Genomic DNA, 27,963 nt, shown 5'->3' on the forward strand with positions numbered 1-27,963 from the left:
TACCAAAGTCAAACAGAAAGTCATGATGGAATGGAGTCCTGCAGCAGAGAAGGATTTCCAGGAGTTAAAAATAGCATTATGTACCCAACCAGTTCTGATGACCCCTGATTTTGACAGAGAGTTTGTTGTACAAACTGATGCGTCTGATGTAGGCATAGGAGCGATCCTGTCCCAAAGCAAAGATTGTGAAGAACACTCGATTTTTTTCTTAAGCCAGAAATTAAAAGTACATATGAGAAACTATGCTACGGTCGAGAAAGAAGCATTGGCCATAAAATGGGCGTTAGAAACTCTCAGATACTACTTGGTGGGAAGGAAGTTCAGATTGATCACTGACCATGCCCCTCTGAAGTGGATGTCAGAAAACAAAGACATCAATGCGAGAATAACGAGATGGTTCTTGGGATTACAAACCTTTAAATTTACAGTAGAACACAGGCCAGGAAGCCAGCTGGCCAATGCAGATGCTTTATCACATGTCCATTGTCTGGGGGCTGCAGTTGTTCTGCCCCACAGGTCGAAACAAGAGAGGTCTTGTGATAGATTCACTGGAGAAGCACTGGAGAAGTGTGGAATGGCATCTATATTTGTCACATAATTCCTGTCTTATGTCTTTTAAAAACCTCAGGAGAAGTCTGTTAGAAAAGCAGACTAATAATGGCTTCTGTGAAAAGCCAGAATGGGTCCTGGGCGTGTGTATGTGAAGAGAGGGAGGGCTCCATCTACAGGCCACTCCAGGTGTTGGGCCTTTCAGCCTGGTAGCAGACTCATTAGGGCTTGCACCTGGGAGTAGCTGATTTATGCTGGGTCTAGTTAGGGCTGAGTGTCTCATACCTGGGAAAGCAGGCTGCAGGTTAGTTTGCTCTGAGACACTGCTGGCTACAAACCAGAAGGTACTGTGGATGGAGATTTATTTAGTGTTCTGTTAGTGAGGGAACTTTATGTCTAGTCAGTGCCCAGCCGGGCTAGGGTTTATTTTGTGTTTTGTTCCTTTGCTTTTGATATTGCACAATGAAAACTGGCACCGACCAGCTTGTATGAAAACCCATGACTGGAGTGCTATTTCCTGGCTGCCGTGTGTAAAGTGGTGTCCGTCTACCCCCGGAGAGGGACCCCCTACCCTGACCTTATCACAATATATATATATATATATATATATAATGCAGATGGGCCCAGTTACATCTTTGCTGACCTTGCTACTGTGCATCGCGCCATGTGATTACCCATAGCAGCATATGCAATGGTACGCTATGGCATGCGCTGCGATTGCACCATGCAATCCTATGGAGGCATGGGTGCAAACGCAGTGTGCATATCCACTTGTGAGCACATGTCTCACGCAATGCATTGCAATTTTCTACGTATGCAGCAACAATGTAGCTGGACACATCTGTGTATATATAGATACATTTTAAAAGGGATCATGGTGTTTAAGGGGCTACACCTCAAAAGCTTTTGGAGTTACTGGGCTGAAATTTGTCAAGGATGGGTAGATCTGTTGCTTGGTGCAGCATGCCAATTTTCAGGTCGGCATGCAGCACCAAGCGACAGTTCTACCCGGCCATGCCAAATTTCAGCTCGGTACCTCCAATAGCTTTTGAGGTGTAGCCCCTCAAACATTAGGCCCCCCCCTCGGGAGTTCTCTATGGGAGAATTCCATTTTTTCGAAGGGGACCCCTATGTCGTTTGTCCCTGTATTTTGGCAACCAGGACTGGCTCTGATTAGTCTGGTGCTGGTTGTGCTTAATACAGGGGACTCCTACATTGTTTGTTCCCTGTATTTAGCACAACCAGCTCCGGGACTCGAAACCCTGATGCTGGTTGTGCTGTGTGGGCACATAATTTTTTTTTTTATATTACACATTAATTTTTTTACAGATGCATGGATGGATCTCACTGATATGTCCATGCATTTGTGTCTTATTTATTTGATTTTCACAGTTGCATGCCCAGTACCAATGAGTCCTTCTGTCACCTGCTGATGGTTGTGTGCATGGCTCTGTTTCTGCCACTGCTTCGCACCCCCGCTGCTTTCACTGCCCCACACACCTGCAGCCAGCCACTCGCAGCCATCTTTCCCTCTGCACCCCCAAAACACCTCCTGTGTGTTGTACGCTCCTCCACCCATGCTAGTGTACCTATTTGTTGTCCTTCTGCCCTGCAGGTGGCCCAGTTTGCTCGTCAAAACCCTGATAGTTAATTAATTATAAAAAAACAATTAAGTTCCATAGACAAAAAACCTTACCACTTCACATGTCCCAATAAGGTTTGTTAGACATGATCTGATATTTCACAAAATCTACTGAATTTGTGCCACTCAAACTAAAAAAACATTGAAATTCCGATCAATAAGGCTGACACCTTAATAGACGTGTCCCTTGCACAATACAGATCTAGTATACCTTGTGTCATTTGGCAGCACCCCCCAAAATATATATATATATACAAATAGGGGGCTTCTTTAGTACTATTTGATGTGTGCAGATGTTTATGTCCTTCTGTATTATTACAATACAGATATTGTATGCCATCACACCCTGTGGTTAACTGCAGATTCAGCACTCTCATAGAGTGAGATTGCTGTCACTTACAAAATGGTGGAGCTGCTAATTCACAAAATTGTGTGCTCTGAGCAGTAGATAGAGCTGCACAGATGGGATAAGAGTGGAGTGGATGGGGACATATAGGCATAGAGAGGGGGAAAGGTTAAGCAGCACTGATGGGAAGGAGCCAAAGTGATGCAGGTGAGTGGAAAACTGTTGTGCAGATGTGGGAGATAAAGAGATGCAGATGGGTGGAAACAGTTGTGTGGATGCAGGGGAGACAGAGCGGCACAGTTAGTGAGAACACAGCGACATGGATGGGGGTACAGAGTGGCATGGATGTGGGAAGACGGAGCAGTGCAGATGGGTAAAGACAGATTGGTACAGATGAGGGAATATAGACTAGCACAATGGGAGAACACATATTAATAGAGATTGGGAAAAACAGATTGGTGCCGATCAGAGGGATGGCAGATTGCCACAGTTGTAGGGGGTAGGCAGAGTGGTGCAGATGGAGGAAGAAAGAGTGGCACAGATGAGGGGAAGAAAGACTGGTGTGACTAGGGGGAAGGTGGTGGTGCAGATGGAAGGAAACAGAGTGGCACGGATGCAGGAAGAAAGGCAGCACAGATGGGGAAAGACAGATTAGAGCGGATGAGGGATAAAGAACTAGCACAGTTAGGAGACCACACAACCGTAGGGATTGGGGAAGTTATAGCATCATGGAGGCGAAGATAGTGTACCTGCATAGACAGAGTATGATAGTTTTAGAAATTAGATAGCTGAATGTGTATTCTGAATTAGAAAGATGTATGGAGTAAGAAGGATGTTGGAACCCAGTGGGACTGTTGTGGTGAATGAATGGTAAGATTGTGGGCACTGAGTGGGATGTGTGTGCCACATAACTGCTCAGACCTCAGTTGCATAGACTGCATGTGTGTATTCCAATGAGCACACAATTCTGTGAATTAGCAGCTCCACCATTTTGTGAGAGTGCTGAATCTGCAGTTATAATTTTGGGTGGTCCGCACTTCTAATAGTGGTGATGGGGTGGGGTCCTATGTGTCAGGGGAGGGGGTGGCAGGGAGATAGCTGGGGTGGGATAGGGAGTGGGTATGTGCTGTAACATGCAGCAGGAGTACCAGAACCTGCTGGTATGATGTGGTTTAAGATATGGGTTGCACTTGCGCTCCTGTGTAGTCTGTAGGATGGGGTGGGGTGATGGGTGGGAGGCATGGGATGGGGAAGTAGGGAGGGGGTGGGGTGGGAAACTGATGTGAAGGTGTGTGGGGTGGGTGAGTGAAAGAAGAGACTGACAATATGTGTAGGATCCAATCCTGTTTATTGGGTATGCACAATGACTCCCTAGGTGGTTCCGTTGGTGGGCTCAGTTTGTGTGGGTGGGGGTATTGCCTCTGTACAGCCCCCAGTTGGGAGGTAGGTTGACCCTTTGAGGGGGCTCCTTTTTCATGCGGTCCTTACTCCTGCATGTTCCCCTGCTGGACCTTTGGTCAACAGACTTGTGGCAACCGGGGTGTAGCACTGATGTTGTTACCAGAGGTTCATGCAGTTGGCGGCGTCCTGCACTGTTGTTGGGACAAGCTTACCTACTGGTAGGTGAACTGTGGTCCACGGTGGTGAGCAGTGGCTCTTAGGGTCCCAATAACTGTAAAAGGAGAATGGGGTGAGAGCTGCATAGGATTAAATTAACGAGTAGTCATATATCATGAACCAACATAGAAAAATTGATTTTAAATCACAAATGATAAGCGGTATATTCGTTGGTGGTGCTCCCCAGAGTCAAGTAATTATGCATCAGAGAAGCAGTAGAAAAAAGAAGACTCTTTTTGGGGGGCACTTACTTATTGTGAAATTTGTCAACATTAAGACTTAACATTTATTGTAATCATACTAAAATAAGGTACAACATACAACAAACAAACATATCATAACAAAAGATGGGTCACGAACAAGACCCTCCTAAAGTGTGATTAAATGCCCTATTGTGATATAGGTAGATTCTATCTACAGGTTTGCCATATACAACAATACTCAAGCAGTAAAATTATGCCAGAGTGCATGCCACTCAAATTATTACTGGTGTCAGAGCCTATATCATACAAGTAATTATTACTACATAGAAGACCAGTAAATATTATGCTTGTCACTGTATCTAATATTTCAACCAGCGTTGATACACAGAAACACAGAGGGGGAAATATATACTACATGTATCAATAAACTTAACACATGAAAACAATATAGGAACCAACTGAGTTAATCAGGTGACATAACATCCATATTATGTTAAAACATGTGCTTCAGTATAGCTTCATAAATCCTGCCTCCTTGTATAGGCTGGTAAGAAGAAAAACACCTTATTAGCTACCTCTCACAGTCGCATATATATGTGTGCAACACAGCCAAAATAAAAGTTTTTTTTAATGCTGATTGCCATGTCTACTATTACATCCACAGTATAACAAATAAGATGATAGAGATGTATCTTATGCTTCAGTATCAATAACTGCAGTAAACAATACTACAGGAGCTAGTAAACAGATTTAATAGTGAAAGTATTCACTAGTTCCTCCTCCAACCAAGTAACATGAAATAGAGAGCAATCACATATTGTATAAACTGCATAGGAAACAGCTATGTGCCTAAAAGCCTCACTACCTGGCCAATAACTGGCCAGGGGGTGTTGGTTGCCTCCACGGTCCCGCGGGATGTCTGGTAGATGGGTGCCCGAGATGTTCAACTGCAACAGTCACTGATTGGTGATTAGGTGATGCGGAGGTCTGCGTGTTGGTTCAACCCCACAGTCCCGTGGTGTCAGCATATAGGTCCCGGGTGGGACAGGTGGGATCTGCCGATTGGTGGTCAGTGGTCTGCTTCCGGATTTGGATGCAGTAAACGGGTGTAGATAAGGCTTGGGTGCTGGTTGCTAGAAGAGCTGAGGTGAATCTGCAGTTAACCACAGGGTGTGATGGCATACCATATCTGTATTGCGCAAGGAACACATCCATTAAGACATCAGCCTTACTGATTGGAATTTCAATACTTATTTTAGTTTGAGTGGCACAAATTCAGTAGGTTTTGTGAAATTTCAGATCTTGTCTAAGAAGCCTTAATGGGACATGTAAAACCGTTTTTTCTATGGAATATGTATATATATGTATACATATACTATATACACTGTGTGTTAGCCTAACCTCCCTCCAAGTGCCAAAACCTAACCACCCTTCCCTTCACCCTAACTCAAAGCCTTCAACTTTTAGTGCCTAACCCTCCCACTAACCCTAACGCTGATCCTTCCCCTAAACCCACTACTGACCTTCGGGAAGCCGGCGGTCGGGATGTCGGCACCAGGTTCTGACAGATGTTGGGATGCCGGCACTGGTATTCTAAGCACCGGCATCCTCTTTACCAGGATATTAGCCATATCCCTATAAAATGGTGTAGTACTGTATATTGAGAAAAACATATCCAACATGATTGGACTCACTAGATCACATGACCATGCATTATTTCCCTATGACTGCACACCTCACACCTGATTTACTTCCTACTGTTATCTGAACTTCATCACAAAGCCACAGCTGTATCACTCCACAAGTGTAAATGATAATATCTCTCGGGAAAGCAGCTCATTACTGCCTCACTGATATACACATTGCTGCCTCACTGACAGACATGCAACTATCTGACTGAAAAATGTAGAGAAATGTTAGATCCTTTGAGTTATATAGCATTTTAGACATCAGTCCTAATCAAAGATTTTGAACAGTACTTACCTGAGCAGTAACTTCAGAATCCAGAACAGCAAACAGCTGACCCCATGCCATCTTTGACCCGAAGAAGCATTAACCACTTCCTGCCAGTACAATTCACTGTTGAACATGTTTTCTTTCCAAAATGAACCACTTTTAAAGTAACATTAGTCATTAATGTTCAATCGTTTAAGCAGCCTATTCTGAAGGTTATACTGTTTTATTCATTTACACTGTTGTCCAGTTACATTTAGTTTATTCATTAAAAAGAATTCAAATTAAACAGCATATTTTGAACTATTTTTATCTCCTATTCTGTATCTGTTTCACCCTACATCAGAGGTTCCCAAACGCGGTCCTCAAGTCACCCCGACAGTTCAGGGTTTAGAAATATCCATGGTTGGATATTCCAGTTGGTTCAATCAAATTGACTGAGGTACTAATTAAGGCCCTCATTCAGAGCCGTATGCTCTGAGCAGAGCGCACGCTCTGAATGAGGGCCGCCCTCCATAAAAATGGAGCGTCCTCCTGGACGCTCGTATAGCTGTGGGTCACCACCCACAGCCTATACGAGCGTGCAGTTTGATGGCCGCGATGGTCGTGACCATCGCGACCATCGAAACTGCGAGCCGGAGCCTGCGGTTGAGGTTTTCAACCGCAAGCTCCGGAGTGATTTTGGCTCTATAAGAGCCAAAATCACTCCCACTGACATCACTAGTGATGTCAGTGGGCCGGCTTCTGACGGGAGGCGTTCCCGAGGGAACGCCCCCGTCAGGGAGGCACGCCCCCGGCACGCCCACCAAAGGGGGCGTGCTGTCAATCAACATCGACAGCACGCCCCCTTTGATCAGACACAACGAGCGAAGGACTTTCCTTCGCTCGTCACGTCTGGCGCATGCGCACGACGGAGCTCCCTCCATCGTGCGCATGCTCAGTGCAGAACATCGACCCACTTGCGAGCGGACAGCCGCTCGCGAGTGGGTCGGAATCAGGCCCTAAGTCACTTGTGGTCAAGCATTGATATCCTTAAAACCTGGAATTTTAGGATTCCTTGAGGAAACAGTTTTGGAACCTCTGCCCTACATCGATTACATCAAATGTAATTTGTGCAAAATTGTGCAACCTGTGCAAAGAGTATGCTTGTCCCTATTCAGGACAGTGATAAAAAAGTGAATTAGTGCAATAAAATCAAGTGTATAAATTTATGAATATATGCGTAGATATAGTTTAAAACTTCATAACTAATGTGTATTTTAATTTTTTTTATTAAATAAAGCATTTCATAAACAATACACAATAATATAGTACATGGATACTTAAAATGATAGAAAACTGGTACTAAAAGACAATAAATAGCGATTTTTAGTTAAAAAATATAAATATATTTTTTTATATAAAATCGGATGTTTAGCTTATCTTTTCAAATGGTTTTTAGGAAGAGTTCATAAGGCACAAGGTCACGGGCCCAACGTTTTTTGTCCTCTTATCTGGACTTCATCAAGGGGAATTCCATATAATAATAAAATGTGTATATGTACAGATAAGCTAAACATCCGATTTTATATAAAAAATATATTTATATTTTTTAACTAAAAATCGCTATTTATTGTCTTTTAGTACCAGTTTTCTATCTATCATTGTAAGTATCCATGTACTATATTATTGTGTATTGTTTATGAAATGCCTTATTTAATTACATTTTTAAAAAAATACACATTAGTTATGAAGTTTTAAACTATATCTGTGCATATATTAATACATTTATACACTTGATTTTATTGCACTAAGTCACTTTTTTATCACTGTCCTGAATAGGGACAAGCATAGTCTTTGCACAGGTTGCACAATTTTGCACAAATTACATTGGTCCACTGTATATGCACTAGAGATGAGCGGTTCGGATTCTGTGGAATCCGAACCGCTCCGAACATTGGGGATCCGAGTCCACCCGAACCCTGTTCGGGTGTTCACCGCCTGACTCGGATCCCCGTTCGGGGCCGAACGGCGGCCGCCTGATGTCGGATTCTCACTAGAGAATCCGACATCAGGTCTCCTCGCGTGTAGGGCAGAGCGCAGTGATAGCGCTCTGCCCTACACAGACACAGACACACAGCCGCCAGCGGCAGCTGTGTGTTTGTTACAGCAGCCAATGAGAGTCACACAGACTCTCATTGGCTGCTGCACGGAGGGAGCCGGCTGGAGCTCACACATGAGCTCCGTCTTCCGGCTCCCTCCTCAGCGTGTGACAGAGCGGACGGCGCGGGAGCGGGGATACAGGTAAGTTTTATTTTTTTTATTTTTTTACTTGTCAAAGGTCCGGGGGCGCTACTGGGGGGGGGATCTGCACTACTGGGGGGGTCTGCTACTGGGGGGGGGCTATACTACTGGGGGGGCCATACTACAGAGGGGCCTGCTACTGGGGGGGCTATACTACTGGGGGGGGGTCTGCACTACTGGGGGGGGGTCTGCTACTGGGGGAGGCAATACTACTGGGGGGGCCATACTACAGAGGGGCCTGCTACTGGGGGGGGCTATACTACTGGGGGGGGGGTCTGCTACTGGGGGGGCCATACTACTGGGGGGGATCTGCACTATTGGGGGGCCATACTACAGAGGGGCCTGCTACTGGGGGGGGGCTATACTACTGGGGGAGTCTGCACTACTGGGGGGGGTCTGCTACTGGGCAGGGCTATACTACTGGGGGGGCCATACTACAGAGGGGCCTGCTACTGGGGGGGCTATACTACTGGGGGGGGTCTGCTACTGGGGGGGCCATACTACTGAGGGGCCTGCTACTGGGGGGGGCCATACTACTGGGGGGGCCTACTACAGGGGGGGCCATACTACAGGGGGGGCCCATACTACAGGGGGGGCTACTACTGGAGCAGCCTACTACTGGGGGGGCCTGCTACTGGGGCAGCCTACTACTGGGGGAGCCATACTACTGGGGGGGCATACTACTGGGTGGCATGCTAATGGGGGGCATACTACTGGGGGGGCCTGCTAATGGGGGACATACTACTGGGGGGCCTGCTAATGGGGGGCATACTACTGGGGAGCATTCAACTGGGGGCACTGCATAGTGGACCGTACTACTAAGGGGACTGCATAGGGGGCACCACTGCTGGGGGACATTGTGTAAGGGACACCGCTACTGTGGGCATTGTGTAAAAGGGTCACTACTGTGGGCATTGTGTAAAAGGGGCACTACTGTGTGTCGTAACATAAATAAGAGACACTACTTTATGGTGTAATGTGAATCAGGCCCTATGTGCGGTGTAATGCTAATAAGATTGTGCACTGTGACTCCTAGGGCCGTAGCCCACTTTGTAAACAAGTACTGTGACTCTGCTGGCCGTACCCCACTGGGTGGGTGCACTACTTTTCATTTCTGCCACTGCTGTGTGGCAATGTGTCATAGATGTGCTTTATACTGTGGTGTCTGTGTCGTTGTGCCGCTGCTTTGTCGCTTAGTAACCAGTCAGCTCACTGCAACCTTTGGCCAATAATGTTGAAAACAATATTATAAGCTGTGATATGGTCTAAATTGACTGGAAATTAATGTTATTGAGGTTAATAATACTCTAGGAAGAAAAAAAAGACCAATTTATGTGATTTTAGCTTTTTTTGTCAATTTTTGTAAAAAAATCCAAATCCAAAGCCAGTCACCGCAGTTTGGCAAATCCAAATCCAAATCCAAAGCCGGACGACGAATTAGAACCAAATCCAAATCCAAATCCGGCAAAAATGGTCCGGCGCACATCCCTAATATGCACTAGTAGGCGCTTGTTGTCAACTATATTGTTGGATATACGTATGTATATATATATATATATATATATATATATATATATATATATATAGTATATTTGTGAAATTTTATATTTTTTTCATTTTAGTCTCCAAAATCTGCATTCATCAGCGCAGCAAAGAAGGAAAAGCTTCGGTCCAATCCAGGAAGAGTGAGATTTTCTGAACTGGTGACTGTAGGGGATACAGAAGCCGTAAGTACTGAGAACCACATGTGTATATTCTGCTCCTTGACGTTCATCATTAAATCAATCAACATGCCCACTGACATTGAAAACAAATAATAATAAAATACTATACACCACATTTAGTGATAAACATATATACTTTGGCAATATCATGTTGCACTGAAGGGGTGGGGTATTTCATATGGGCAGGTAGATTTTCAGTTTTTAAGTATGTGCTCAACTCTTAAGCCCAATACACACTGGGCCTAATTCAGCAAGGATCGCTTTTCTGCTTATACGCACGCAACGCAGTTGCTAATATCAGCGGTGATATGCAAATGTTTGCAATCGCATTGCGATTGTAGCCTAACATAAGGACGCCCACTTCCCTTTACTCACATCCCTATACTAGGGCAACATAGCAAAATAATCGGTAACATCAGACCCATATGCACAGTTAAGCCAGGTCAGACCTCACTCAGGAATTGCTTACTTCAGCACACGCTATGAGGCCTCATGCAGTGTATGGTATCGCAGAGGATAATTTATGCACACCCATGCAACTGCGTTGAAATGCACTGGCATGTCTGCTTCGGCCGACCACCCACAAATGGCATTTCCTGTTAATCAATATGTGATAGGTCTACGTAGCCCCTGCTTATAAGCAACTGCAATCCTTGCTGAATCAGGCCCACTGGACAATACTTTTGAACGATATGAACGAGAACGACATCGTTGATCAATATATCCTTCAGATCGACCAGTGTTAATGCACTAAATGATGTACGCTGCTCCCGCGGGTCATCTGTACTGTACATGCAGCTCAATCTAGGGATATCAGTACCTATGCCATGCTGCCGAATGCAGCATGGCGCAGCTTTCCCCCCCGCCAGGTCCGTCGCTGACATCATCCAATGTGTATGGGGCTTTAATTGCAGTGTTACAGTATGTGCAGTGTTTACCTGCATGCAAACAAATTGCATTTGCACTTCTTGCATTGCAAGATGGTTTGTCCAAGTGCAACTTTGCACCAGATGGTTTTCTCATAACTGTAAATTAAGCTGTAGATTATACATAAAAGTAAATGTAAAACTTTTAATGACCAATAAATGATCCCATACAGATGTGTCCTGTTATACTGTGGCTCCAGTCACTCCAAATTACCCCTTCGGCACATCAGGTCCCTTGAGACTCGACCGTGTGAAGTGTCTTTTTCGCTTACAATGTGAATCTTTTTTGTGTAAATAAAACATTTGGAAGCGACAAAACTGTATTGCTAATGTACACTGACCACTGGGGCTTGCAACATTTGTACATCTGTCTGCAGCAGAGTCTGAATCTGTGTACAAAGGGATCAGATGCGATCAGGCTTTTCCTCACTCTGAATTCCCTTGTGCTTCATCTGCAACTTTGTATGTGTGTTATACCAATTTTTGTCCAATTAAAGTCACAACCTAGCATCTGTAGTACATTTTGAGCGGATTTTCACTGTTCCTGGGATGCAACTAACTGTGGCCCATATAAAGTATGACCTCGCACCAGAAAATATCTCTTGTATTAAATTTTACAGAGATGAATTATTGTTATTCTCCAATATCCCCAAATAACTTCATAATCATATTTCTAGAAGTCATATACGAAGGTGCTACCTGACAACCCAAATCAGATTAATAACACACAAAGAAAAAGCAGGGTATCTTGTCTGGTGCACCAGACAAGATACCCTGCTTTTTCTTTGTGTGTTATTAACTGTGGCCCATATTCAAATAGCCGCGAAAAGCCGAGATCCATGAAAAAGTACTGCCGATTGTGACTTTTCGCTTGTCTCAAACATATCTCTGTATTAAATTCCAAATACTTTTCTCGTATGCGGAAAGTCAATGCAATGTAATAGGCGAAAAAGATTCATCTTTGAATAGCAGGAGAAAAGAAGTACATTTTTTTATATTGGGGTGCAAAGGTGGGAAAACCACTTAGAACCCTTGGCACTGCTCCCCAAAGGATAACTGTGTCAAAATAAAACTTTTAAAAAGTGAGGAACAAAACAAGAAAGTACTTTGAATTTGGGGGCGAAAAAGTACAAAGTGGGGGTACAAGCATAAAAAGTAGCAAAATAGACTTCTTGGGGGTCTACAAGTATGGATAAGGTGTTTTTAGGATTGCAGGTGCTTGCAATAGGTGCGTTTTTTAAAACTTCACTTTAGCGACTTTAAAATATGCTTGCACCCATTTTCAAGTACCCCAAATTTGACAGGACCACTTATTTTCTCTTACATTGCATTGACTTCCTGCGTATGCGAAAAGTATTTGAAATTGAATGCAGAGATAAGTTTGCAACAGGCGAGAAGACGCAATCGGCGATACTTTTTTGCGGATCTCTGCTTTTCGTGGCTAATTGAATACGGGCCTAAGATGCAAAATGTAAAGAAAAATATGGTACACTACACATCTTGGTGCACCAGGCATCTCACACCATATGACATAAAAAGTCAATGTATAAGAACACGTCTGTACCTTAAAACAGAAACTAGAAATAAGCAGAGTTTTTCTGCACATTTCGGCTTATACTTGAGTGAAGTGTAGCGCTGACCGGACGGAGTTCGGTCAGCGCTACACAGCACAAACACACAGGCAGCTGTGTGTTTGCTGTAATCAGCAGCCGCTGAGAGTCTGTCAGACTCTCATTGGCTGCTGCTGCTCCCACTGCGGGAGCCATCTTCCGGCTCCCGCAGTGGGTAATTGGAGAGACGTTATGAGTAATGACGTCTCTCCCATGCAAAGCGGCCGGAGGAGCTGTTAGCGGCGGGACCAGGAGCGGAAGTTTCAGGTAAGTGATTTTTTATTTTATTCTTATTACGTCTCTCTCTACAGGGGGGGGGGGGACTACTGGGGCGATTACTACAGGGGGCACTACCAGGGGGCGATTACTACAGGAGGCACTAAAAGGGGGGATTACCACTGGGGGAACTACCAGGGGGGGATTACTACAGGGGGCACTACCAGGGGGGGGATTACTACAGGGGGCACTAAAAGTGGGGATTACCACTGGGGGTACTACCAGGATGGGATTACTACTGGGGGCACTAAAAGGGGGGATTACCACTGGGGGCACTACCAGGGGGGGATTACTACTGGAGGCACTGAAAGGGGGGATTACCACTGGGGGCACTACCAGGAGGGATTACTACTTGGGGCACAACCAGGGGGAATTACTACTGGGGGCACTACCAGCTGCTGCCATTTCCCACCCTAGGCTTATACTCGAGTCAATAAGTTTTCCCAGTTTTTTGTGGTAAAAGTAGGTACCTCGGCTTATATTCGGGTCGACTTATACTCGAGTATATACGGTATTTTATTTTAGATTGCATCTGAAAAGGATTTACCTCTGTAGTGAATATTTTATATTCATGAATACAAATGTGCTTACTACACACATAAACCTCTCACAGATGATTAAGACACAATCATTTACAAACCAGAGGAGCAGCATGTGTATCCCATATGCTGTTGCGATACCACAAAAGTTTGTCTGTGTACCATGCACCAGTAGCTGATCGAGATAAAAATTATAGGGGAAACACCATAATTGGGCAATTGAGGGGGGGAATAGGGCCTGAGGAAGTGTGGCCATGTGAACGAACAAATGTGATCATGCACCCACCCAAAATATAGGGTCTGACAGTAGTTGCTGCCACATTGCTTCAGCGCACCATTGGATGAGTTAAGGGTTCTTTTGGTCCGCCTTGTTTCTACTGTATGAGAAAGAGCCAGTGGCATCACAAGGGGGGTGCAGGGGGTGTGCGACGCACCGAGTGTCCTGTCACTGTGAGGAAGCCGGCACTCCGCACCTCCGGCACTCACTGTGTGAGTACAAATACATACGCTCAATATAACATATGCTCACCAATTCTTGAATTTAATCTGACCTGCAATCGCCTGCTGATGATTGTAGACTGCACTTGTGGCTTTAAAACCTTTTGGTAGGTTTTCCTCCGGATAATCTGCAGAGAGATACATTTATTATTAACTATGGGTGCAAGGTGTGCGGTGTGTGCCCTCCTAAACCCAGGGGCCCGTGTGCACTCCACACCTTGCACACGTTATAAAGACGCCTATGCCTTGATCCAAAGATACATGCATATTATGATCATGATCCCATATATGAGCATGTGCAGTAAACCAACTCCCTATTCCTGAAAAACAATTTGCAGGGTTGAACCACCATATCCAGCTGTCCTCATGATGTTGTTTAGCAAAATTATCTTTGAAAATTTGGACTTGAGTTACATGATCTACTACATCTTCATCAATAACATAACTCTGATTTATATCATTGCAACCAAACACTGGGTCTGTAATTCCCGCTTTCACATTGGCATTTCTTTGAGCAATAACTAGGGGTGTGCACCGGCCACTTTTCGTGTTTTGTGTTTTGGTTTTGGATCTGGATCTTTCTTCGTGTTTTGGATCTGGATTGGTTTTGCCAAAACCACCCTTCCGTGTTTTGGGTTCTGGGTTTTGTGTTTTGGATCTGTATTTTTTTGAAAAAAAGCATAAAAACAGCTAAAATCACAGAATTTGTAGGTTTTTCTGCTCCTATGCTATTATTAACCTCAATAACCTTAATTTCCACTCATTTCCAGTCTATTCTGAACACCTCACACCTCACAATAGTGTTTTTATGTCCAAAAGGTTGCACCGAGGTAGCTGGATGACTATGCTAAGCGACACGAGTGGGCGGCACAAACACGTGACCCATCTAGGAGTGACACTGCAGTGGCAGGCAGGATGGCAGTTAGAAAAACTAGGCCCCAAACTGTACATAATGCAAAGAAAAAAAGAGGTGCAAGATGGAATTGTCCTTGGGCCCTCCCACCCACCCTTATGTTGTATAAACAGGACATGCACACTTTAACAAATCAATCATTTCAGCGCCAGGGTCTGCCACACAACTGTGGCTGAAATGATTGGTTCGTTTGGGCCCCCACAAAACAAGCTGGCAATTAATGTGTCCCTGCACAAACTGGCTCTACGGAGGCAAGATGTCATCCTCATCCTCCTCATCCACCGATTCCTCACCCTCTTCAGTGTGTACATCCTCATCCTCACAAAGTATTAACTCGTCCCCACTTGAATCCACCACCACAGGTCCCTCTGTACCTTCTGGAGGCTGGTCTCCCTGGAAGAGCTGATAATTCATTTTGATGAACATCATCTTCTCCACATTCTGTGGAAGCAACCTCCTACGCCTTTCGCTGACAAGGTTCCCGGCTGCACTAAACACTCTTTCGGAGTACACACTGGAGGGGGGGCAACTCAGGTAAAATAGAGCCAGTTTGTACAGGGGCCTCCAAATTGCCTCTTTTTCCTGCCAGTACAGGTATGGACTGTCTGACATGCCTACTTGGATGCTGTCACCGATGTAATCCTCCACCATTCTGTCAATGGTGACAGTATCATATGCAGTGACAGTAGACATGTCAGAAATTGTTGCCAGGTCCTTCAGTCCGGACCAGATGTCCAAACTTGGTCCTGCCTGCCCTGCATCACCACCAGCGGGTTGCTTAGGATACCTAAGTTTTTTCCTGGCAGCCCCAGTTGCGGGAGAAAATGAAGAAGGAGCCGTTGACGTGTCACGTTCCGCTTCAGCTGACAGTGTGTTCACCAGCAGGTCTTTGCACCTCTGCAGGCTTGTGTCGGCCGGAAAGAGAGACACCACATAGGCTTTAAACCTAGGATCGAGCACGGTGGCCAAAATGTAGTGGTCTGATTTCAACAGATTGACCACCCTGGAATCCTGGCAAAGCGAATGAAGGGCTTCATCCACAAGTCCCACATGCCGAGCGGAATCGCTCCGTCTTAGCTCCTCCTTCACTTTCTCCAGCTGCTTCTGCAAAAGCCTGATGAGGGGAATGACCTGACTCAAGCTGGCAGTGTCTGAACTGACTTCACGTGTGGCAAGTTCGAAGGGCTGAAGAACCTTGCACAACACGGAAATCATTCTCCACTGCGCTTGAGTCAGGTGCATACCCCCTCCTTTGCCTATGTCATAGGTGGATGTATAGGCTTGTATGGCCTTTTGCTGCTCCTCCATCCTCTGAAGCATATAGAGGGTTGAGTTCCACCGCGTCACAACCTCTTGCTTCAGGTGATGGCGGGGCAGGTTCAAGAGTGTTTGCTGGCGCTCCAGTCTTCGGCACGCAGTCGCTGAATGGCGAAAGTGGCCAGAAATTTTTCGGGCCACCCAAAGCGTCTCCTGCACGCCCCTGTCGCTTTTCAGAAAATTCTGCACCACCAAGTTTATTGTGTGAGCAAAACATGGGACGTGCTGGAATTTGCCCAGATGTAATGCCCGCACAATATTGGTGGCGTTGTCAGATATCACAAATCCCCAGGAGAGTCTAAGTGGGGTAAGCCACTGGGCGATGATTTCCCTCAGTTTCTCTAAGAGGTTGTCGGCGGTGTGCCTCTTACTGAAACCGGTGATACACAGCGTAGCCTGCCTTGTAACGAGCTGGCGTTTCTGAGATGCTGCTACTGGTGACGCTGCTGCTGTTGCTGCGTAAGGTGATACATCTACCCAGTGGGCTGTCACAGTCATATAGTCCTTAGTCTGCCCTGTTCCACTTGTCCACATGTCCGTGGTTAAGTGGACATTGTGTACAACGGCATTTTTCAGGACACTGAGGACACTTTTTCTGACGTTTCTGTACAGTCTCGGTATCGCCTGCCTAGTGAAGTGGAATCTAGACGGGATTTGGAACCGGGGACACACTACCTCCATCAATTGTCTAAATCCCACTGCACTAATGGCGGATACCGGACGCACGTCTAACACCAACATAGCAGTCAAGGCCTCAGTTATACGTTTTGCTTCAGGATGACTGCTGTCGTACTTCATCCTCCTCGCTAAGGACTGTTGGAGGGTCAATTGTTTAGTAAAAGTAGTGGTGTTCCTACTTCCTCTCTGGGATGATGAACGACTCCCAGCAGCAGCAGCAACAGCAGCAGCGGCAGCAGTAGGCGTAGCAATGCAGGATCCTCCGGAGGAATCCCGGATAGGAGAGTCAGTCATGCCAGTGATATGGCCTGCAGGACTACTTCCGATCCTGACTAAGGAGGAAATTGACGAGGAGGGAGTTGACGGTGTGGTTTGCAGGCGCTTGGATACAACAGGACAACGGGATTTAGGTGTCCCTGGACTGCTTACGGTCTGAGCCAAAGTTTCTGAACTTGACAGTAACTTTTTATGAACGCGCTGCAGGTGCCGTATAAGGGAGGATGTTCCTAGGTGGTTGACGTCCCTACCCCTACTTATTTCACCTTTACATATGGTACATATGGCAAGACAGTTGTTGTCCGGATTTGGATAGAAATATTGCCAGACCAAAGAGGTGGAATGTTTGGTCTTCTGCCCAGGCATGACCGTGATGGGCTTTTTCATCCCACGGACAACAACTGTCTCCCCCGGAGCCTGATTTAAACAAACCACATCACCATCAGAATCCTCCTCGCCAACTTCCTCCTCAGCGCCAGCTACACCAGTATCCTCATCCTGTTGTACTTCAACAGTGACATCTTCAATTTGCATATCAGCAAGTGGACTGTGGGTGCTCCTTTCAGCACTTGCAGGGGGCGTGCAAATGGTGGAAAGAGCCACCTCTTCCCGTCCAGTGCTGGGAAGGTCAGGCATCGCAACCACCACCACACTTGGACTCTCTTTGGGGATTTGTGATATCTTCTTAGAAAGCACAGTTCTTCGCTGTGCTTTTGCCAGCTTAACTCTTTTGATTTTTTTAGTGGGAGGAGTGCTTCCATCGTCATGTGAAGCTGAACCACTAGTCATGAACATACTAGGGATCGACCTTAGCCGTTCCTTGCCACTCCGTGTCGTAAATGGCATATTGGCAAGTTTACGTTTCTCTTCAGCTGATTTAAATGTCTTTTTCAAGGTCATTTTCCTGAACTTTGCCATTTGGGATTGTATGTGCCCTCTACTATGACATTGGGCATCGGCCTTGGCAGACGACGTTGATGGCATGTTATCGTCTATGTCATGACTAGTGGCAGCAGCTTCAGCACTAGGAGGAAGTGGTTCTTGATCTTTCTCTATTTTATTTTTATCGGAGAAAGTTTGGTCCTCCATTTATGTTATATCGATTTGATATATACGTGCGGCTAAACACAGAAAATAAATTTTTTTTTGGTTCGGACTGGAGTGTACTTTGTGGGTTACAGCACCCTTTAACGGTCAAGCCAGCCGGCCCTTTACTTATGACACAGGCGCACGCTTGGCACTACTTTGTTGATGCACGTGCGGCTACTGCGCACACAATTCACAAACACAGAAAATAATTTTTTTTTGGTTTGGACTGGAGTGTACTTTGGGGGTTACAGCACCCTTTAACGGTCAAGCCAGCCGGCCCTTTACTTATGACACAGGCGCACGCTTGGCACTACTTTGTTGATGCACGTGCGGCTACTGCGCACACAATTCACAAACACAGAAAATAATTTTTTTTTAGGTTTGGACTGGAGTGTACTTTCGGGGGTTACAGCACCCTTAACGGTCAAGCCAGCCGGCCCTTTACTTATGACACAGGCGCACGCTTGGCACTACTTTGTTGATGCACGTGCGGCTACTGCGCACACAATTCACAAACACAGAAAATAATTTTTTTTTGGTTTGGACTGGAGTGTACTTTCGGGGGTTACAGCACCCTTAACGGTCAAGCCAGCCGGCCCTTTACTTATGACACAGGCGCACGCTTGGCACTACTTTGTTGATGCACGTGCGGCTACTGCGCACACAATTCACAAACACAGAAAATAATTTTTTTTTGGTTTGGACTGGAGTGTACTTTCGGGGGTTACAGCACCCTTTAATGGTCAAGCCAGCCGGCCCTTTACTTATGACACAGGCGCACGCTTGGCACTACTTTGTTGATGCACGTGCGGCTACTGCGCACACAATTCACAAACACAGAAAATAATTTTTTTTTTGGTTTGGACTGGAGTGTACTTTGGGGGTTACAGCACCCTTTAACGGTCAAGCCAGCCGGCCCTTTACTTATGACACAGGCGCACGCTTGGCACTACTTTGTTGATGCACGTGCGGCTACTGCGCACACAATTCACAAACACAGAAAATAATTTTTTTTTTGGTTTGGACTGGAGTGTACTTTCGGGGGTTACAGCACCCTTAACGGTCAAGCCAGCCGGCCCTTTACTTATGACACAGGCGCACGCTTGGCACTACTTTGTTGATGCACGTGCGGCTACTGCGCACACAATTCACAAACACAGAAAATAATTTTTTTTTGGTTTGGACTGGAGTGTACTTTCGGGGGTTACAGCACCCTTTAACGGTCAAGCCAGCCGGCCCTTTACTTATGACACAGGCGCACGCTTGGCACTACTTTGTTGATGCACGTGCGGCTACTGCGCACACAATTCACAAACACAGAAAATAATTTTTTTTTTGGTTTGGACTGGAGTGTACTTTCGGGGGTTACAGCACCCTTAACGGTCAAGCCAGCCGGCCCTTTACTTATGACACAGGCGCACGCTTGGCACTACTTTGTTGATGCACGTGCGGCTACTGCGCACACGATTCACAAACACAGAAAATAATTTTTTTTTGGTTTGGACTGGAGTGTACTTTCGGGGGTTACAGCACCCTTTAACGGTCAAGCCAGCCGGCCCTTTACTTATGACACAGGCGCACGCTTGGCACTACTTTGTTGATGCACGTGCGGCTACTGCGCACACAATTCACAAACACAGAAAATAATTTTTTTTTTGGTTTGGACTGGAGTGTACTTTCGGGGGTTACAGCACCCTTAACGGTCAAGCCAGCCGGCCCTTTACTTATGACACAGGCGCACGCTTGGCACTACTTTGTTGATGCACGTGCGGCTACTGCGCACACAATTCACAAACACAGAAAATAATTTTTTTTTGGTTTGGACTGGAGTGTACTTTCGGGGGTTACAGCACCCTTTAACGGTCAAGCCAGCCGGCCCTTTACTTATGACACAGGCGCACGCTTGGCACTACTTTGTTGATGCACGTGCGGCTACTGCGCACACAATTCACAAACACAGAAAATATATTATATTTTTAGCACTTGGGGGGAGCACCCCTGATGGACAGAGCACCCCCTGGACAACACTACAGCACCTCTTTAGGACTGGGACACTGCACAGGACTTTGGAGTGGACACAGCCCCTATGGAGAACTGACTGCACAACACAGTCCAGCCAGCCCCTATGGACTTTGAAGTAGTGGACACAGCCCCTATTAACAACAGCAGCACAGCACAACACAGCCAGCCCCTATGGACTTTGAAGTAGTGGACAACAGCAGCACTACACTACACTACACTACACAGCCCTAACCTCCACCCTCCCTCTTCACTGTCCACAGCCGAGTGAGAAAATGGCGCCGACGTGGGTACCTTATATAGGATCCAAAACCCGCGAGACTCGGAAGGCGGGAAGATGACGTTTTGCCTCGATTTCAGATCCGAGTCAGGCGGGAAAAGTCGAGCCTGACTCGGATCGGACTCGGATCGGGGGGGCTCGGGGGGGTTCGGATTTCAGAAATCCGAACCCGCTCACCCCTAGCAATAACTGAAATGTTTCATCATATATTTGAGTGAAGTTATCCAATAGGGTAGCCAAATCAATTATAAATGAAAATGCCTTCTCACTGCTACATTTGTTCACCCAAGGCACATCAAATAAAGGCTGCACTGCTCCCTTGGTTAACAAATGATGTGGAATCTGTTTAGTATAAAATCTGTAAAGCATGTAGTAGGGATCAAATGTCCCAATGTACAATTACGAAATCCCCCATAGGACAACCATTTGTAGGCCTTTCTCCCACAAAGGTAATGCACATCATATGGAAGAATATATGGAATGTTAGCCACCACAGTGTATACATTGGCCCAAAGATATCTGCTCTCAAAAGGATCAGGTGCATAGAAATAAATCTGACAAAGAGCGCTTGTATATGTTTGCAATCGTTAAGTGTACCATGTAATTGTTGCAAATAGTCAAAATAAAAAATAAAATCAAAATTACTTTCCACACACTACTTGTTGTTTATAGCTCTTTTGTGAACAAGTGTTGTGGAGTAGAAGTGTCCCTTGGTAGCCGGGTGACTGCGGGGACTTTATAGCAGAACTAACAGTATTCTTACCCTAAAAGCTGTCCATCCGGTGTCCGGTGTTTTTAATTAGCTGTTCTGTGATGCACGACTTGTCCACTCTGGGCCTGATTCAGAGCCGGACGCTATTTGCGGACGCTCGTTCAGAAAAAGGGGCTGGCTATTTAAATTGAGCGCTCGCTCTTTGTGGTCTGTTGACGCCTCTATGTCTGAGCGAGCAAACGAAACATGCGCTCGCTATTTTGTAAAGACGCCCCTTGGCCGCTCGCATCATACGTCATCTCCGCTATTTATTTGATTAATCGAGTACATCGAAAGGCGTATGAACTGCTCGCTATTCTTGTGGTAGCATTTTCCTACCGCAATCATGCGAGCAGTTCAGGCTAAAAGACAACCAAGTGACGTGGTCGATGATGCTGCTTTGTTAATTATGCACACCCTTAAAACGCCCGTTTTGACCTGCCTGCGTTCGGATCTCCACTCCCCGTTTTCAAGCACCTTCCCCTGTTACCACCCACAAACGCCTCATCCTGTCACTCAAATTAGCAGGCATTCGCTATTTTGCGAGCACACGATTTCCGACCGCACTGACTGGTTGGCGCATGCGCATTACAACCCATACGCATGCACAGATGTGTGAACATCGCTCGGAACGAACAAGCGGCCGCTTACGAGCGGCTCTGAATCAGGCCCTCTGTCCCTTAAGCTTAGGCGCTCTGTTACTCTCTTTCCAGAGGTCAGCGGCGTCTGGCTCTTTGTGGGGAGAGTGAGTCGGGCAGCATGCAGCTCCGTCTCCTTCAAGGTTGATGTTATTTGTGCTGGACAGTCCTTTTATTCCTGTCTCCGTGGGTTCTTTTTTTTAAAAATTCAAAAAAAAACTTTATTAGTTAAAATTGACACTATGGGCCTGATTCAGACCCACTCGCAAGCGGGCGAACGTACGTTAGGCGTACGTACAAAAATATTTAAATTCAAGGGCTCGCTCGTATTTTCGAACGCATCTAAAAATCCTCCCCAAACTCAGACGACCCCTCCTCTAACTAACGAGCGTGCGAAATAGCGAGCGTACATCCCCAAAATGGCTTGAAGGGAACGCACGCACAAGTATAAACCGGAAGTGGCCTTGTCAGATGTCGATTACCTGCTCCTTTATTCTGCCTACCTCCATCAATCGTATCATGCCAATCAATGTATCAATTAGCTTAATTTTTTTTTTTTTTTCAACACAATGCAAGAAACTTTACTCTTGTCCATGTTTGTGTTTTCACGCAGAATACGTACGGCTTAAACATTCGCTTTTATTGTTCAAAAAACATGTTACCCACAATTAAACAATTGTTCTATTGCTTTGGATCCCCGCATATTTCCCGGGGTTCATTTCTTTATTTAAATTTGCTTACGCATGTCACTGCATCAAGCCTATCATAACTCTCTGGCCCTGTCGAACACATGACTCATACACTAACCAATAGAATTGCTCCTGTTAATTTCCCAAATACATTAGCCAATCAGAATTTTTTTGGCCACTTTATCAAAAATGAATTTTAGGAAAAACACCATTGCCATCATGAGAGCCTCCGCATTCACCAAGCGCGAGCTGCTGGTGCTAACGGAGGTGATAGATAGGCGTATCACCAGCCAGCCTCCACCCATCACCAACCGGCAGAAGCGTTCCGCATATGCGGAGGCACGGGCCCGCCTGCGCTCCTTCGGCACACGCCGCAACATCGGCCAGCTGGAGCGCAGGTGGTCGGACCTGCAACGGCGAACGCCCCGCTTGCTGGCATGCTTTCGCATGCAGATTTCAGAAAGTAAGTTTTATGTATTTTGTTTATCATGTTTGTCTTTGTGGCCCAAACTGCGTGTGCATGTTTTCATGTCTGTCCTATTTATTCATTCTCCTCATATTTGCCTGGCCATGTTTTCCCTCTATTTCATAATTATTCATTCTCCTCATATTTGCCTGGCCATGTTTTCCCTCTATTTCATAATTATTCATTCTCCTCATATTTGCCTGGCCATGTTTTCCCTCTATTTCATAATTATTCATTCTCCTCATATTTGCATGGCCATGTTTTCCCTCTATTTCATAATTATTAATTCTCCTCATATTTGCCTGGCCATGTTTTCCCTCTATTTCATAATTATTCATTCTCCTCATATTTGCCTGGCCATGTTTTCCCTCTATTTCATAATTATTCATTCTACTCATATTTGCCTGGCCATGTTTTCCCTCTATTTCATAATTATTCATTCTACTCATATTTGCATGTTTTTTGTTGTTGGGGGGTGTTTTTAAATTGTTTTTTGGCCAGGATTTGTGCTGAAACTAACCACAATTTGTTTGACATCTTTTAGGGGGACAGCCAAGACTACGCCGTCACCGTCCGGCCAGACGGCGGTCACGCCCACTCTCCCCAACCCCCAGCCAACACTCCACCCCCAATAATTCCCCTATTCCCCACTCCTCCCCAGCCTTCCAAGACCCTCTCCCGGAAATGTCGGGCCTCCTTCCCCTCCGTCCCACTTCCCCCTCTCCTCCAACCACCCCTCTTCCAATTACCCCCTCCCCGGAGTCCGTAATAACCCCGCCTCGATCTTTGGGGAATGGAGGGTCCTCCGAGGAGGACGATGGTGGGACTTCCGGAGCTGCCGTTTTGTCACCCGGTATGTTTTTCTTTCGCCATTTTTTTAAGCACAAACTGTTTGTATGTAATCATGTGTCGTTCCTTTATTCGGGGTTTTTGGGTGGACTTTTGTGGATTTAGCAGATTGCCTTTAACTGTTCCTGCTGATTTCAACATACACATATCACACCTGGGGGAATTTGTACATAGGCCTTGTATTTTTGGCACCCCCCCATTTTTTTTTTTTTTTGTTATTTTTGGAGTGATTTCGTTGTATTTTAAAATTTTTAATGTGGTTGCCCTATTGTTGTATTAATCCACACACTTTTCTCACCCACAGAGGAACAGAGGCGTCGTCACGAAGTACAAGTTTGTGTGGCCCAGATGCGCCAACATATAATTGGGGTGCTCGTGGCCCTTGATCGTCTGTCTGGCATCCTTCGCCAATAGTTTGTTTTTTGGTTGTTTCTTATCAAATTAAATGTTATTTTTCAAACATACGTTCCGGCTAATTCGTTTTTGCAAACCCAAAGATTGTTAACCCTGACATAAGTAGACTGTTCCTGCAAGGATTTCCATTTTTTTAAAGTAAGATTGTGTTTTGTATTTGTATGTAAAACAGCCACAAGAAACACATAACAGTCACAATGTCATTTCCCTTTTTGGGTGTAGTGTCAATTAGATATTTCAACAGTTTACAGGTTCCTAGTTGGTGTGCAAGCTGCTTAGGCCAATCTTACAAAGCCAAATGATTGTACAGGCTTCCTTTTGGTGTGGGTTTTGAACCAGAAAACATATTTCATTTTAGCTCAACTGGCGACAGTACTGGATTACCCCTTAGTCAAATGTACCGTGTGTGAACCTGGTTACACTTGCTGGTAACGTCCAAAAAAAGGAAGAACATTTCACTCTAAAAACATTTATTCACAACATAACTGATAAATCAAAGTGGTCACTCACAAAAAAAACACACAGTGATGATCTCAAATACAACACATACCAAACTAAAACAAACCAAAAACAACAAATCAAGAACTGGTTGACGAAGGACCATGCCAACATGATTCCACAAACATGGCGTTGCGATATGGGTTCCATAATATATTCCCAAAATGTCCAGATCCAGGTTTGGTAAGGGTAGAAGGAAGTAGTGAGCGTTGGATTGCCAAAGATTATGTGAACAAACAGAAGATGTTGAAAAAAACAACAAAAAATTAGAGGTTCGCAAACAAACCAAAACACATTAGGTATAAACACTGTTGTTTTGTAAAAACTTACCTAAAAAATCTGGCCACCACATCATCGCGTATGGCCCCCCCACATACTGACCTCCGACCAACCTCGGGGGGGCCATCCTCAGGTAAGGCATCCTCTGGCTGCATTGGGACACCACTCCTTATGGCGATGTTGTGAAATATCCCACACAGGACCACAATTTTCGACACCATATCCGGCAAATACATGAGCTCGCCACCAGAGCGGTGGAGGCATCGGAATCGGCCTTTTAAAAGGCCGATACAGCGCTCCACCACTTGCCTGGTGGCTGTAAGTGCGGAATTATACGCACTTTGTGGGCCTGGTGTGGGAGCCAAATAAGGAGTGAGCAGCCAGGACATGCAAGGATATCCACTGTCTCCTGTGGAAAAGAATAGACAACATCAGGAACACTGTGTATCAAGCTTGACATTGTTATGTACTAAAGGTCTCCACTTACCCAGAAGCCATGCATCACCAGCTTGTAGGTTGTTTAATTTGTGCCATATCCCTGATTGCCGGATGACGAAGGAGTCATGTGCACTTCCGGGTAATTTAGCATTCAGGGACAGGATCTGGAGGGAGGCATCACATACCACCATTACATTGAGGGAGTGATAGTGTTTCCTGTTTTGAAATATGGCCTCCAGCCGTGCTGGAGGCTGAAGTGGTATGTGAGTACCATCCACAACCCCTATGATGTGTGGGAAGGCAGCTATTTGGTAAAAATTGGCCTTGGACACACTAAGGGCACCCATATCCAAAGGCATTTGAATAAAATGATGGAGGTGCTTGAAAAGTGCCTCCATCACTGCCCTCAGGATCCTGGAAAAGGAGGATTGGGAGATGCCCGCCACTATTCCCACCGTTGTTTGAAACGATCCTGAGGCACAGAAATGTAACACCGCCATAAATTGCTTAAGTGGTGGTATTGCTGTTGGACTGTCAATTTGCCGCTCAAGATCACTTTCTATTAATGAGAGAGTGTCTATGATGATTTTGGGAGGTAGACGTTAGCGTCTTAAAACCTCATCATCGGGCATTCCAAAAAGGGTGACACGTGTTCGAAATATCTGGGGCCTTGCATGCCTATGATGCCTACGCCTGGGACGAGATTGAGGTTGGTCGGCTTCCGGGAACATGGCCAGAACAATCCGTCCCAGATCTACCTGAAATTCAAAGATTTCAATGTAAGGCTTTTGACCCACCCCAAAAGTAAATTAAAACAACTTAGCTTGATGATACCATCCATTGCTGCTTACATGCCGGGGTATTGTCATGATACGTCCAAACTGAAATTAAACACCAAAATTATTTGACACATTTCACTCTGTGCATTTTTGTTTATAAATTTTGTGCTAAACCAAAGTTAAAATATGCGAAACACACATTTTGCAAAACAGCAAAACGACATTTCACACAGTACATCAAAATGGGTTGAAATGTTTGCACAAAAAGCGAAAGAGAAACCTCAAAAAAGTTAAAAGGATTATTAAGCATTTAAAAATGCGCTAATTAGTTCGCAAATACAAGTCACAAGAGTAAGTAGTAAAAATGTGCTAATTAGTTCGCAAATACAAGTCACAAGAGTAAGTAGTAAAAATGCGCTAATTAGTTCGCAAATACAAGTCACAAGAGTAAGTAGTAAAAATGCGCTAATTAGTTCGCAAATACAAGTCACAAGAGTAAGTAGTAAAAATGCGCTAATTAGTTCGCAAATACAAGTCACAAGAGTAAGTACTAAAAATGCGCTAATTAGTTCGCAAATACAAGATAAAAAATGGACTTACCAAGAGCAAATATATAAGAGGCCAAATCAAAAGGTCTTTTGGTTCGAAAATAATCAAAAACTAAAATAGAAGAAATTATGGATCCCAAATTTAAAAAAAAGAAGAAACACAATGAAACAACAATTGATCCAAAGTTAGACTTCACAAAACTTACCAAATCAAGAAACGAGGTCCCAAAAATATAAACCAACAAAGAGAACGGAAAATAAAAACGCAAATCTAACCAACAAAAGAATCTCCAACCGCCAACTCCTTTATACGCAATCAATAAACTCCAGCCAAGGTAACCTCCAACAATCCAAAACGCCACCTCGACTAGAGACACACCAAGCCATAAATAGTGTTTCGTTTCCCGCACAAATTAAGGAGGGATCATAGGGACGCACAATCAATGATGCGGCCGCAAAATAAGGACGTATGTATAAATACGTCACGAAAACACATTAAAATTCTGGTGTCTTTCTTGTTTGGACCTCAGACATGGCGACAGACCAGGGAAACAATGCCCAAGAGTCAGTCGGTAAGTCTTTCATGCATTTTGTATCAATGATTAATTTGAAACATAAGATTGGGCAAGTTGTGATTTTGTGAATTCTGAAAATTTACACAAATAGGTGACGAGGATGACATGGAAGAGGCTGCTGGGCCGAGTATTCCGGCCAAAGCGACCAAAAAAAAAAGGCAGCCACATTTCACAAGAAAGGAGATGGAGGTTTTGATCCAGAAGTGTGTGGACATCCTGCCACAGGCAGACAGGAATATGAGTCTAAGCCAGAAGGGGAGAATGTGGGAAGAGGTAGCCGTTGCTGTCAATAGGGTGGGTG

General features: G+C 45.2%; 1 protein-coding gene across 2 annotated transcripts in view; it reads left to right on the plus strand.

Annotated features, from left to right (window-relative positions):
- The window catches only part of FRMPD3 (FERM and PDZ domain containing 3), a 746,708-nt gene that overhangs the window by 270,347 nt on the left and 448,398 nt on the right, over positions 1 to 27,963 (plus strand). For both annotated transcript variants that reach the window (XM_088444300.1, XM_088444301.1), the window contains exon 5: positions 10,216 to 10,320. In XM_088444300.1, the coding sequence (XP_088300426.1) occupies positions 10,216 to 10,320 (105 nt within the window). The remainder of the gene's footprint in view (positions 1 to 10,215; positions 10,321 to 27,963) is intronic.

The sequence above is a fragment of the Taudactylus pleione genome, unplaced genomic scaffold, assembly GCF_031769625.1.
Source record: "Taudactylus pleione unplaced genomic scaffold, aTauple2 ptg000352l, whole genome shotgun sequence".
NCBI lineage: Eukaryota > Metazoa > Chordata > Amphibia > Anura > Myobatrachidae > Taudactylus > Taudactylus pleione.